The 14417-nt window shown below is 44.1% G+C and overlaps 1 protein-coding gene across 1 annotated transcript; it reads left to right on the forward strand.

Moving 5' to 3' along the window:
• The first annotated feature begins 11 nt into the window (after positions 1-11).
• Positions 12-13947, forward strand: Zswim7 (zinc finger SWIM-type containing 7). Its single transcript, XM_075992241.1, has 5 exons — positions 12-151; positions 3615-3636; positions 6421-6523; positions 11972-12076; positions 13536-13947. The coding sequence occupies exons 1-5, from the start codon at positions 76-78 to the stop codon at positions 13650-13652; spliced, it is 423 nt and encodes a 140-aa protein (XP_075848356.1). The 5' UTR covers positions 12-75; the 3' UTR covers positions 13653-13947.
• The last annotated feature ends 470 nt before the right edge of the window (positions 13948-14417 follow it).

Here is a 14417-nt window from a genome sequence, read left to right on the forward strand (position 1 = left end):
CGCCTCGCCCCGCCTCCCGGCCCGGAGCGCGTGAAGAGTTCGCCGCGTCCCGGAGGAGAACGCGGGCTGCGTGCCATGGCTGTGACGCTGCCGGCGGTCGTGGAGGAGCTGCTGAGCGAGATGGCTGCTGCTGTGCGGGACGGCGCGAGAAGTACGGCCCGCGGGCTTTTTATTCTTACCCCGCATGGTTCTGCCTCTAAAGCCTGTGCTCGTTAAGTTGTTTAAACACAGGAATTTGAGTGATAGATGTCAGATTCCGGAGCGCGAGCGGGCCGGGGGGAACCCCGGGTGCTTGAAGAGATCCTGGGTGCACCCAGGGTATAGGCAAGGGCCAGGGATTCAGAATGGCAGAAGCCTAGACAGTTTTGAGTTACTCAGAATCTTTTTCCATAATTCGTGATGCAAAGTTTAAAAATAGCGCTCTCCTAAAAAATACTCTTCCTATACTTTGTTTAGAAAAAAATATAGTCACAAAACCTGAACATCTAGCGGTTGAAAAATACTTTCCCCCTGTGGCCAGCAGAGGGCGCCCTCTGTCTTCAACGAAAAGACCAAACAAGATGATTTTTGTTTGGTGTAGAGGAGGATTTTCTCTGTAGCCCAGCTACAAGACGGCTTGCCTAACATGCATTGAGCCGCCGTGAATCCTCGCCCCTGCATAAGACCAGGCACAAGGCTGTAATCTCCGCACTTGGGAAATTGGAGACAAGAGAATCAAAAGTTCAAAGTCAACCTCAGCTACGTAGTGCTAAGCCAGATGGACTACTATAGGAAGACTGTCTCAAGAAGTGGGGAGGGTCGGGAAGATCCTTTTAGACCGATTAGAGGCACTCTGTCAAAAATGGCGCCCCAAAATAATAGTCAAATTAGAACGGAGGCAGAGGCAGGCGGATCTCTGTGAGTTCGAGACCAGCCTGGTCTACAGAGCTAGTTCCAGGACAGGCTCCAAAGCTACAGAGAAACCCTGTCTCGAAAAAACCAAAAAAAAAAAAAAAAATTGCCAGTGTTACAAATCTCCACTCAAAACGTTAAGGTTAAAAGGCATTTTATCAGTTGTACTTTCCCTAAAGAAGTCTGTCCAAGAGCCTGCTGACTTGCCTCATGGGAATCAGCTGGTGTCGGAGGGGACTACAGTGATCTTCCTCGCTGTTGCAGTCCTGGGAATTCTCTTTACCACTTTGGTTTTATGTTTCGCATAGCCTGCAAATCTCTTTCCTCTCATTTATTCATGTATATATTGTTTCCTGTCTTATGAAGTACAGTACTTCAGTACCTACTGGATTTTTGAGGCTTTGAATGTCTGAAAAAGGTTTTTTCTAGTCTCACGCTTCATTGGAAGGTATTAAATTACATGTAAAAAAGAACATTTCTTCATCTGAAAGCATCATTCCATAACAGTCTAGCATTTTGCATCTGGCATTGTTCCTGAATTTTGGCTGTGGCCTTTATTTCCTCTGGGTGTTGCAGTCCTCCGTAGGCACCCGCGGAGGACTGATGGTGAATAGCACTGGTGTGTGTTCCTTTTCGAAGATCACGTGTGACACTCACCTTCCTCCCTACTTTATCATGCTTTAAATCAACTCGAGATTACTCACAAAAGTTGGCCTCTGCAGTGCCCGCGCTGCAGGTAGATGTTAGCCCGTGTTGCTTAGGGGAGAATGATCAAAGAGTGGCATGGGAGGCTCGGGGGTTTGGGGTGTTGGGAGGGCTGGTGTCTATTTCCTTTTGTTTGGCCTCAAGTTCAGTGTTCATGCCTAAGCCTTTGAGTTTCAGTCACAGGTGTGTATCTGGCTTTTCAATTTCTTTTTTAAAATTTTGTGTGTCTGGGTGTTTTGCCTGAATGTGTATCTGTGTATCATGTGGGTGCAGTGCCCTCGGAGGCCAGAAGATGGCATCAGACCCTGTTGGACTGGACTGTGAGGGAGCTGGGGTGTGAACCCTGTTGAGCCATCTCTCCATACCCTCAATTTTTACCTTGTGTTGATCCACGGATGTTGATCCATGGGTGTGGAAGCCAGTTATATCTTGTTTATGACCTTCTCGATCTTCTGATATGATTTTGTTCGTTTCATTTTTTATTTAACTGTGTCTGCATGTGTCCATGTGTGAGGAAACCCACAGAGGCCAGGGTGTGTGATCTGTGGAGCTGGCAGTACAGACAGGTACAAGCCACCCAGTATGGGTGCTGCAAGCCAAACTCCAGCCCTCTTCGAGAGCTACAAGCTCTCTTAATGGATGAGCCATCTCTTCAGCCCCTGGTTTTGTTTACCACTCCATCCTGCGAGTACTCTTGATGGACTTGTAGATGTTTTTTTCTTTCTAGTGTTCATATCACTAGGTTATGAAATGTCCTTTACTGTCCCTCTGCTTCTTGGGAACTTCCTTCAACTGTATCTTCTAGATTTTCTATGAGGTTTGAATTTCTGATGTTATATTTAATTCATACTGTTGCACTGAAAATGACGTTGTCCCCATGCCTGTTTCATTGCATTAGCTGGTTTGTTCTGATATTAGTAATAGGCGGTGGAACCTTCCCTCTGGCCAGTGTTTCCTCTCGGCAGACTGCTTTCCTTATTTCTGTTCTCTTTTTACTTTGTAGTGGTAATTCTTGTCACGTTTTAGAGGAGAAGCCTCAAGCAAGGACTTAAAGGTGATGGTCACTGTAGTTCTCACTGGGTTCTTAGCTGGAACATCCATTCCAGTGCTGTCTCCTTTTGGCTTGCTCAGATTCTCCCATCTCTGGCCCAGAAGGTGACACCTGGGAGAATAGCTCAGTGGCAGAGGGAAGAAGAGGAGGGTTGACTGCTTATCTTACAAGAGCCGTGATGGGAGGAGAGCAGCAAGTCCCTGTTTTGGATGTTTCTCCTAGCCTCAAAATCCTCTATTAGAGCCTCTCTTGAGAGTCAGTGGTCATCTGCTAGATGAGGGAGCAACAGCCACCTACAACTAAAAGGGAACTGGGGTGGATATTTCTTTTTATGTTGTTATATCATTGTTGTTATCATTATTATTACTAGTATTATTATTATGACACAGTCTATGTAGTTCTGGGTATCCTCAGACTCAATCTGTAGACCAGGCTGGCCTTGAACTCACAGAGATCTGCTTGCCTCTGTGCTGAGATTAAATGTGTGCACCATCATACCCAGCGGAACTGATCCTTCTCAGACCACTTTCAGAGAATCTTATTTTAGAGTTCCTGCCTGATCCTATCTCCAGAGATCTCTAGTGTCATGAGTATTTGAGGTTTCTTTAGAGGGGGCTTGTGGAGGAGGATAGTAGGTTCTGGAATATGCGTCAGACTTTTGCTTGGTTCTCCCTACTGCTAGCTTCAGGTACAGATTGCTAGGGTCTGAGAAGTTATATTCCACTTTTGTATCAATTTCCAGTGTATTTTAGCTGTTGTTTTCCCCTGCCTTTTTCATCCTTGGGAACTAATGATTTTTTTAAGTAAGTAAATAAATCCTTTTATTATTATTTCAGTGGGGTTTGGGAAAGGAGTAGAATTGGCTACAAGGTTCTGTTTACATCTTATGTGGTGATTTAGTTATAGTGGTTATAAGAGCTTCATGTTGGTAGCTACTAGTCTAACGATTAACTCTTCCATTTTACAGTTTCTGATGAACATCTCTCATCGTAAGTACATACTCCTGTTTGATTTTTTAAGTTACCATGTTTTAAGACTCATATCCTTTCAGTATGTTTCTTGGTTTTTAAAAAATAGGAAGAGGGCTGGGGACATGGCTTGCTGCTATTCCAAAAGACCCAAGGTCCATTTAGAAGATGCACTGCCACCTCTAACTCCAGCTCTAGAAGATCCAATGTCCTCTTCTGGCCTCTGTGGGCACGGCAAACACATGGCACACAGACTTGCATATAGGCAAAACTCCCCCACACATTCATTCTTTTAACATTAAAATAAAATAGACATGGTGGCACACTTGTAATCCCAGCACTTGGAAGGTAGACGACGACGACGACGTGAGGACCAGAGGGGCCTTCAAGGTCATCCTCAGCCACACCAGAAGTTTGAAATCATCCTTCTCACCTCCATGGGCTCCTGTACACACAGTGCACCCTTATGTCCTCAAGCACTTCACATAAAATAAAGCAAATAAATCTTTTTAAGTAGAACAAGTAGGAAATAGACAAATAATAAAAGAATGCAAATAGCCAAAAACTTTTAGGGGAAATGACAATATTACTAATAATCATAAAATGCAAAATAAAAATAATTTTTTTCTATAAAACTAGCCAACCACAGAAAAAAATGTTGACAAAATATGGAGAAAAGGACATGTAATCCCTTGCTGGTAGAGATAGTAGAAAGTAACCTAGTGTCTTAGTTACCTTTCTACTGCGGTGACAAACCATCACGACCAAGAAAGAATATAAAAGAAGGCATTTAACTGGGGGCCGCGTATACTTTGAGAGAGTGAGTTCCTGCCCACCAGGGTAGGGAGATGGCAGCAGGCAAGGAGACACGCACGATGCTGGAGAAGTAGCCAAGAGCTTGCATCTGATGCACAAGCACAAGGCAGGGAGAAAGAGCTAATTGGGAATGGCGTAGGGAAACCTCAAAGTCTGCCCCAGGTGACGCAACTCCTCCAACAAGGCCACACCTCCTGATCCTTCCCAAACAGTTCCACCAACTGTGGCTCAAGCAATTCAGGTTTATGAAATTATGAAAGCCATTCTCAATTCAAACCACCACACCTGGCAATCTGCAGTACAGCTTTCAAACATACATGTTCTTTGACGGGGTTATTCCACTTATAAGAACATTTCCCAAGAAAGTAACTGTGCTGTTCCTAAAGATCTTACAATGAGCAGATTCTCCTAGTGCTGAATATGACAACAGAACAACCTGGAAACCATCTACTCAAAATTAGTTTAGCTAGAGTAAAAATAATTCATTTTTACAGTAGAGATTTTTTATAGCCATCAAAGGTAATAGAAGAAATATTTATGGTGTTTGAGAGATGTTCACAGAAATCATAAAGTAGACAAAGCCATTTTAAAATAATTGAAGTTAGGCCGGGCGTTGGTGGCGCACGCCTTTAATCCCAGCTAATAATAACATATAAAACACATCAACAGTAAAGAAACCAGTAATTAGCATAAGCACTTGGGAGGCAGAGGCAGGCAGATCTCTGTGAGTTCGAGGCCAGCCTGGTCTACAAGAGCTAGTTCCAGGACAGGAACCAAAAGCTACGGAGAAACCCTGTCTCGAAAATCAAAAAAAAAAATTGAAGTTAGCTGTGGTTATCTCTGATTAAGAGGCTCTTTTATTTAGTTAATCAAATAAATATTCAATTTTAGTATAAAAAATTCAAAAGTGTTCCTTCTCAATTCTTCCTAGTAATTTTGTGTGTGAGACTAATTTATGGGAAAATGAAGTAATATACCTGTTACATTTAAACTTGATAAGCAATGCTATATGTGCATAGATACATATACACATGTGTTTATACACAGTCATTCCATGAATAATAACATACAAAACACATCAACAGTAAAGAAACCAGTAATTAGCATAAGATGTGCTGCAGATGTAGTGCAGAGGTGGAGTGTGTTCTGAGCATGTGCAGATGTAGTCCAGAGGTGGAGTGTGTTCTGAGCATGTGCAGAGGTAGTCCAGAGGTGGAGTGTGTTCTGAGCATGTGCAGAGGTAGTCCAGAGGTGGAGTGTGTTCTGAGCATGTGCAGAGGTAGTCCAGAGGTGGAGTGTGTTCTGAGCCTGTGTGAGTGCCAGGGCGGAGAGAAAGGAGGGGCTCTGACAGGGGAGGGAGGAAGAGAAAAAACAAGTGCTTGCCCGAGGGGTGTTTTGTTTGCATGTTTATCTGTGCACCACATGCATGCAGTGCCCATGGAGGCTAGAGACAGGCACTGGATCTCTTGAAACTGGAGTTACAGATGGAGTGAGCTGCCATGTGGGTCCTGAGAATCAAATCCAGGTCCTCTGGAGGAGCAACCAGTGCTCATAACTGTGAGCCATCTCTCCAGCCCAAGTCCATGGGCTTTATTAATATTTTTTTCCAAATTAAAATTACTTTTTTATTTAAAGTCTGAGGATTGGGCAGGGGAGGCAGGTCGGTTGTAAACTGCTTGTTAAGCACAGGCGCCTGAGCACAAGCCCAGCACCCCCTAAAAGCCAGCTGTGCCGGCTGTGCTCCTAATCCCAGCACTAGCCTCCTGGCAAGTTACAGGCCAGTTAGCAACCATCCCTAAGAGGATGGCCTTGAGGAACAGCACACTCAGGAGGGTGCAGAGACCGAGGGAGAGCACTGCGGCACAGCGCTTGCCTGCCATGTTTGAGGCCTTGGCTTCTGTTTCAGCACCACTGTCAAAAAGAGATAGGAGAGTGATCCTTCGCATCTCAGGATCGACCCTTCTAACCCAGTGTCCTTGTATTCCCTAGGCTGAAGTTTGTGTTTGGGTCATCGGCCATCCAGGCCTTGGATTTAGTTGACCGAGAGTCCGTCACTTTAATCTCATCACCCAGTGGAAGACGTGTTTACCAGGTAAAAGTCTAGACACCCTTAGGGCATAAATCTCTTCACAATCCGTGTGGAAGCTCATGACCAACATAAAGTATGGACATCCTGGACCATTAAAAGGCTTTGACCCAACTTAGTAAAGTTAACATAGTCATAATTTAAGATTTGTATTTATTTTAAATTGACAAAACCATACATTTATGACATACAAAATGTCTTGATATATGATCCTTTATGAGATAACTTCATGCTACTGACATATCCAACTATCTCAAACTATCTTGCATGCCTACTTCTTTTGTGATGTTCAAGTCTGCAATACATTGTTAGTGTAGTCAGTAAATCTCCTGAGTTTATGTCTCCTTCTTCAGCTATTTCCCTAATCTCTCCTCCTCCACTCCTAAAATGCTGGGTCACCACCATTCTGCTTTTGCTTCTATAAGCTGGATTATTTCAGATTCCACATAAAGCTCACGTAGTATTTGATCTTTCTTTCTTTTTTTATTTATTTATTATGTTTACAGTATTGTGTCTGCCTGCAGACCAGAAAAGGGTACCAGATCTTATTTCAGATGGTTGTGAGCCACCATGTGGTTGCTGGGAATTGAACTCAGGACCTTTGGAAGAGCAGGCAGTGCTTTTAACCACTGAGCCATCTCTCCAGCCCAGTATTTGATCTTTCTACACAAGGCTTGTTGCATAAAAAAGTATCTCCAGACATTTTAGAAATGAAAGATAAATATGACTTGATGCTACTCAGTAGCACTGTATTAAACTAACAATGGCGTGGACAGACTCTTTTCTCAAGTATCACCAACCTTTGCTGTCTTGTTGATAATAGGGGCAAGCGTGCACACACACGTTTATTGACATATTCATCCTGTTCACAATCTCATGTTTATAGGGAAAAAACAAAATGCTTCTTGCAGTTATTCCATATGTACAGATTAATTTTGTCCACACTGATCTTTCTAAACTGTTGTCAGAAGTATTTATAATGAGTCAGACTCCTGAGTCTCTGTGGTCCTGAGTTTGCCCCTTAGGGCTTACAATAGATCTGCCATGTGACAGCCTCTCACCATACTCTTATTACTTTCATGCTATTGATAATTCTCAACAGAAGCAAAGCCAAGTATTTCTTTTGCAGGAAACTGAAATGCAGAGGGTAAAGTAACAGTCAGTCTGGCTACCTCACACTGCCAGACTCCAACATGAGACTAGAAAAGCTATTATAAACAGGAGGCCGGCATAACCACCTGCACCCAGGCTCGCTTCACGAGACAGTGGTAAATGTGGCTACAGTTGAGGGAGGGGCCTCTTATGCACAACACGGAAATGCTGGCAGTGGTGAGCCAAGTTTGTGTGTGGCTCAGAAGGGTTAAGACAGACACCATCCGTGGGTAGGGACATTTTTTTCATTGTTTGAATTCTATCTTCTAGTGAATGTCTCAGAGCTGAGACCAAGTCGGCAACTCTTAATTCTTAGAGAATGATTTGAACAAAGCCTGCTCTGACAAATGCATGTGTCCACTTACGGATCAACTTGCCAGTCCATATTGTAGCTGACCTTAATTGACCTAGAAGGTCATCATGTGTTTCTTCATTAACAAAATGGAGTGTTGGATATATTTACAATCTTTGGATAAAACTTTTCTACTCAAAGGGGAAATTTTCTCATGGTGGGTTTATAGATGAATAATAGTTGGAGCCACTGAATTTATTTCTTGTGTTATCTTTTTGTATCTTATATACAAAAAGGACCCTTCCAGTCTTATAGAATTTTGGTTCCAGGGCTGCAGAGACAGCTCAGCTGTCCTCTTGCAGAGGATCTGGGTTCAGTCCCATCACACACACGGCAACTCACAACTGCCTGTAACTCTAGTTCTGGGGATCCGGTGCGTCTTCTGACCTCTGTGGGCACCAGCCATGCACATGGTACACAACACATAGGCCAGTATGACACTCCTACATATAAAATAAAAATAAATCTTTTTTGTTTTTTTGAGACAAGGTTTCTCTGTGAAGCCGTGGCTGTCTTGGGACTCACTCTGTAGACCAGGCTGGCCATGAACTCAGAGATTCACCTTCCTGTACCTATCAAGTACTGGGATTAAAGGCATGTGCCACCACCACCTAGCCTTATAAATCTTTTTATTAAGTTTCAAGTTAAAAGACTTTTTTTTTGGTCTCAGCTCCATTATCATATGACCAGAATAGGCATTGTCCCTTAATTATGTGATCTGGCTACTAGCTAAAATTTTAAACGTCTTGTTTAAAACAATTTGAATTCTTTTTGTCAATATAACTTTCTTAATGGTTGTCCATCATATCCTTTATTATGTTGCTGTCTTTAAAAATGGACTCCTAGCTATGTAGCTGTCAGCTTCAACTTTGACTTGAGTTGAATGAGACTAGAACTCTCAGACATCACATCAATCCTACGGTACATTGTGCAGTCATACCGTAAGACTCAGGGTTCATTCCTCAGCTCTGTAAGGTGATAGAAGTTGAAGCAGACGCTGCCTTGGTGCCCAACTAGTAACCTTTCCATGAGTCAACTTTTCCTCCGCAGGTCAGCCCGGATATTTTCATTATCCTCAGGTGTAATGTGTGATTATTCTGAAGTCATTGTTTTTTTTGTTTTTGTTTTTGTTTTTGTTTTTTTGTGGTTTTTCGAGACAGGGTTTCTCTGTGGTTTTTTTGGAGCCTGTCCTGGAACTCGCTCTTGTAGACCAGGCTGGTCTCGAACTCACAGAGATCCGTCTGCCTCTGCCTCCCGAGTGCTGGGATTAAAGGCGTGCGCCACCACCGCCCGGCTGAAGTCATTGTTTTGTTGCTGCCTTTTAGACACTTCCAGCTCACTCACTTGAACAAGGTTGTATATCCACTGCATATCCACAGGAGACAACTGTAGTTCAATTCCTAAAACGTCTGCACTCGGGGATCCCAGTTCTGAAGCAGCCCTCTGAGGACACTGGAGAACATGGTATACTACAGTCTTTAACATTTATGCTCAGCTGCTCACATTCTGTGAGCTACCACAGCTCACACAGCCAGTCTGTATCAGGATAGGAACGGTAAACCCTTTTTCCAGAAAGAGACAGCAAACACAGGAAACAATAAATGCAGCTTCCCAAATGCAGTAGCTACAGGGCCTGAGGTGGTTATAAGGTGGTTGCTCCGACTGAACGATCACTACAGACTTCCTGCCAGGGAGACTCCTCAGAGTCCAGTCCTGGTCTTGAGTGTGTTCTTTCCTGTTTACTTTTTAAAAATCTCCACGCAGGGGTGGGGAAAGGAGGGGTGAGTGGGGGCACATTCCAGCCTATGCTGTGAGTGGAAGAACTCGGAGCAGTTCCGGTAAGAGAGGGTCCTTCTTCCACTGAAGAGTGAAGATACTAAATTAAATTACCCCTAAGGTTAATTTCCAGTTCTAAACATTTCTAACTCAGATTTTTGCCCGATTGTTGGGTTCATTCGTTGTCAACTGCTAGATAAGGAAGAAGCAAATTAAAGCACTTACTGTCTTTAGAGTTTCTACTGCCCCAGGAATTTGGCCAGTTTACTTTGAATCTCAGGCAGCCTTTTGAAAACATAAGGCAAGGGGACCTCTGTAGAATTTATCCCTGTCCCTAAATCACCAGGCTTTGGTTCCACATAATCCAGGAAGCATTCTGATAGATCCAGGACCTGGAGAGTCCTGGAGGCTTTACCTGTTTGAGTCTAAATCTAGAGAGAAAAGAAGGAACATTAAAGGTGCATTCTTTGGTAGTCTGGAGAGCCAATGTCTACCATGTCAGTGCTGAATGCGCGTGAGTTTTCTTGAGGGTGGAGTGGGAAGCAGTTGGCTTTAATGTCCGTTCATCCTTTCTAGACTCACTAGGGAAACTGTTGGTGCTCAGCGCTGTTGGTGTCACGTTCATAAGATAGCAAACCTTGGAATAGGAAGTGTGTAAGGTTTAGTTTTTAATACCTGATTTAAACTATGTCTAGGTATGGTAGAAGGACATTCCTAGTCATCTCAAATCCCCCATAGAATTCTGCTTAGTCAACAAATTACCAGAAAAGCTGTATCATATTAAGCATTAACAGACAAACAAGCACAGCACTTGAACCTATTATTTCTTCTAATTAAGGCCTTACCTGTTACTTGTTCTCAGGTTGGGGCAGAGGATCCTGGGAATGCTTACATTATAATCCTAACAAATCCTGACTTTTTCATTTAGATTGCCGTCTTAAAGCCTAAATTTAATTTGAAAGCCTTGTGGCAAATTCAGATATGACAGTCTACTGTAGAGTAATTGAAATGTTTTTACTTCCCTTTGATGGTGATGATCTACTTCATTTGGGAGCTAACTCAGATGTAGCCTGTGTTAACTGGTGTTCATCACTATAATGAGTATCTGGCATAAGTCACAGTGAAGGAGAATGGGTTTCTATTGGCTAGTAGTTTCAGAGGTTCCCATCCACAGCTGCTGGGCCCTGTTGTACTGGCCTAGGGCAGCACAGTACGTTACCGTATATTATCGCAGGAACAGGAGGCTGAGAAGGCCTCTTTACCTGGCAGCCAGGAAGCAAAGACAGGAAGGTTGGGATCCCAGGATCTCTTGCAGTGGCATGCCCGCAGCAGCCTAACCCGGTCTAACTGTGCCCTGCCTCCTAAAGGTTCTGCCACTTCCCATACGCACCAGGAGATAGCAATCAAGCTTTTAACACATGTGCCTTTGGGGGACATTCAAAATCCAAACCATAGCAAGCTGCCAACAGGAAATACTTAGCTACTTGGTGGGAGAGTGGTTTCTCCACAAACTGGTCCAATCACACCACAGGCAAATCTTGTTTTCCTTTTACATTTCCTTTGTGTTCCTTTTGACCGTCACCAAGAGTATTTGTTGTACTGGGCCTCTCACCAACACCCACGTCTGTGTCCTTCTTCCATCCCGCTGGATGAACAGGCAGATCTGAACTTGCCTCCTTCCCTGAGACCTCCATCCTGAGCTGCTGAGTCATCCCTCTCCCCTCTCACACCCTTTCTTCTTCCTTCACCTGAGAGCCGCTGTGTTCCTGCCTCCCGTGCACTCTGCTCCTTTCCACTCTCTGGGAATGTAACAGCAGCGTTAGAAAGGTCCATGCATGCAGCCTCGTACTGCTGCAGGGCCCCGCAGTAAAATGCACACGAGCTTTTCTCCAGTCCTGTTTAGTCCCTACAGGCTGAGACCTGCGCATCAGAGAACAAGAGGCTGTGTGGAAGCCTGGATTAGACTGAAACCCTTCCACCGCCTGAAGTCCTAGAGTGCTGAAGAGAGAAGAGTTTGCACACCGCAGAAAGAAAACTTGTGTTTTCCCTTTTGTATAAACTCCACTGCAGTTCTTCACAGTGATGTCCATCAGCAACTCTCGGGCACTGAATAGATCGTCAGGAACCTGTACCAGGAGCAAACCTTCTAACCCTGTCCGTCCTCTTCTTCCCAGGTAGTTGGGAGTTCTGGCAAAACATACACATGTCTGGCTTCCTGTCATTTCTGCTCATGTCCAGCGTTTGCCTTCTCAGTGTTACGGAAGAGTGACAGTCTGCTGGTAAGAATGGGCTCTTGGGCTGGAGAGACGGCTTAGAAGTTAAGAGCAACCACGTGGTGGCTCGCAACCATCTAGAATGAGATCTGATGCCCTCTTCTAGTCTGTAGGCATGCATGCATACAGAACACTGAATATATAATAAACAAAACTTTAAAAAAAATGGGCTCTTGCCACTGCACCCAAATTGGGAGAGAAAAGGCCAGCCTCATTTCAGACTTTAAGTGCTACATACATTTTTTGGGAGGGGTTATATGGAATGGGTATTTCCCTCAATATTGGAGAAATTGTGGTTTATTATCCTTGTCTTAGTCACCTCTTGAATTCAGCCTCCTAGAATTCAATACCACATTTGGTACTTCACCAGATTCCTGTTTGTTTTTTTAAGGTTGTAGAGGAGGTTGTGGGGACAGTAAGGTAATCCTGGAAATGAGTGCTGGGGAAGTAGACAGCCCAGTAAAGAGAGAGCTAAATAAAAGGTGCGCACACCTCATCCCACTGCTTGTAAAGATGGCTTTGGCCTCACATTCATCCTATGGAGCAGGAACACCTCCATCTACATCTCTGCATCTTTGTGAGTCCACGGAGTCCAGACATCAAGTAAGGACAGCATGTCTGCATACTGCTTGTTCCAAAGGGAAAGAGATGCAGTACCCTCCTCTGCTAAGAGAAGGTGGTTAGTCCTTAGTCTGGCCAGAGTAGAGAACAGTCAGGTTCGCCTCATTTCTTACCTTTTTTTTTTAAAATTTTTTTATAATGATTATTTTTATTTTCTTTGCATTGGTATTTTGCCTGCATGTATGTTTGTCTCAGGGTGTCAGATCTTGGAGTTACAGACAGTTGTGAATTACCATGTGGGTGCTCAGAATTGAACCCCGGTCCTCTGGAAGAATAGTCAGTGCTCTTAACCACTGAGCTGTCTCTCAAGGCCCCCCTTTCTTTTTTTATACTATTAACAACTAAACATCTTGAGAGTTTGGTGCCAAATTGAGCATCTCCATTCATACACCCTACTAGCCATGAATGTGGTATATTTCACCTGTATAACGACAGGATTGAACCATGGTCCTCTCAGGATCCAATGCTGTGTTCTGTGACACAGGTCTAATAGAGTCATCTCCACACATTTGTGTGTATGTGAGAATTTCCCCTATGCTCCTTCCCCACCCCAGAAGACAACAATGATTAAAGTGAGTACAGGCTCTGCATGCTCGCTACAATGAAGTTTGAACCTCCTGGGTAGCTATGAGATTTGCATGAGCTCCTGTGTGAGGAACGCCAAGCAGCATAGTGCCTCAAGGACTGTCAGCCGTGGTTAGCTACATGCTGAAGGCAAGGACGAAACCAGCTGAAAGCATGGCAGAGTTTCACTCTCCTCCTTGCATGTGATAGTGAGAGGTTTGATTAGACTGGTCAGACATGATCCTGCCTGTTCCTAACAAGTTTGTGTTTTGTATTCCAGTGTAAGCATCTCCTGGCGATCTATCTTAGTCAGGTTATGAGAAGCTGCCAGCAGCTCAGTGTTTCAGACAAGCAACTGACGGACCTGCTACTGATGGAGAAGACACAAGAGGCATAAAGGTGCCGGAGCAACATCTTCAAGGCAGAAGCCATCAGGAAACTCATTCAACACTTCATGGTTGTCAAGGTGGAGAAATAAGATAGGCTTCCCGACTTGTTACTGTCACTTTGCCCTCATAGGCTGCAGGATGGGCTTTGGATTGGCACTGTAGGTTGCAGAGGGTTCGTGTGTGGTTAAGAGCCCTGTATGATCTTAATAAGAACCAGTCTCTGAACCTCACAAGTAGAAATGTCCCTGGGTACAATTCAGTATTGTTGGCTCAAATAAAGCCCGATACCATGTTGTGTCTGCAGCTAGCTCATGTTACTAAAGTGCTAGTGACTGTAAAGGCGGGATGGTGGACCAAACTCAGTAGGAGCAAGCGTAAATGAGAGCATTAATCCTCACGAAAGGACGAGAGCAGACATGCAGCTAAGTGACAGCGAGTGTGAGAAGATGAGGGCTCTTCTGCTACGCTTATCTGTGTGGAGAACAGGGAGAGCTGGGTTTGCTCTGTGAGCATTACTGGGCTTTTATAGCATGATAAGGAACATACTAAAGCCCTGGGAGCAAACTAGATCCTACTAGGAATTTCACATGGAAAGAAAGACAAAGTAGGTTCCAGGAGTGGTACTGGAGAGAGGAGATGAGACAGACCCAGAGAGAGCAAAGGAAGTATGAGAAAATAACCACCAAGAGGAAACAGATTGTAGCCCGGGAAAAGGACTTAAGAGGTAAAGCCACGCAGCCAGAAGGTCCTAAAGGGTTGGGAACTCCCTGCCT

Source organism: Microtus pennsylvanicus, chromosome 11 (genome assembly GCF_037038515.1).
Source record: "Microtus pennsylvanicus isolate mMicPen1 chromosome 11, mMicPen1.hap1, whole genome shotgun sequence".
NCBI lineage: Eukaryota > Metazoa > Chordata > Mammalia > Rodentia > Cricetidae > Microtus > Microtus pennsylvanicus.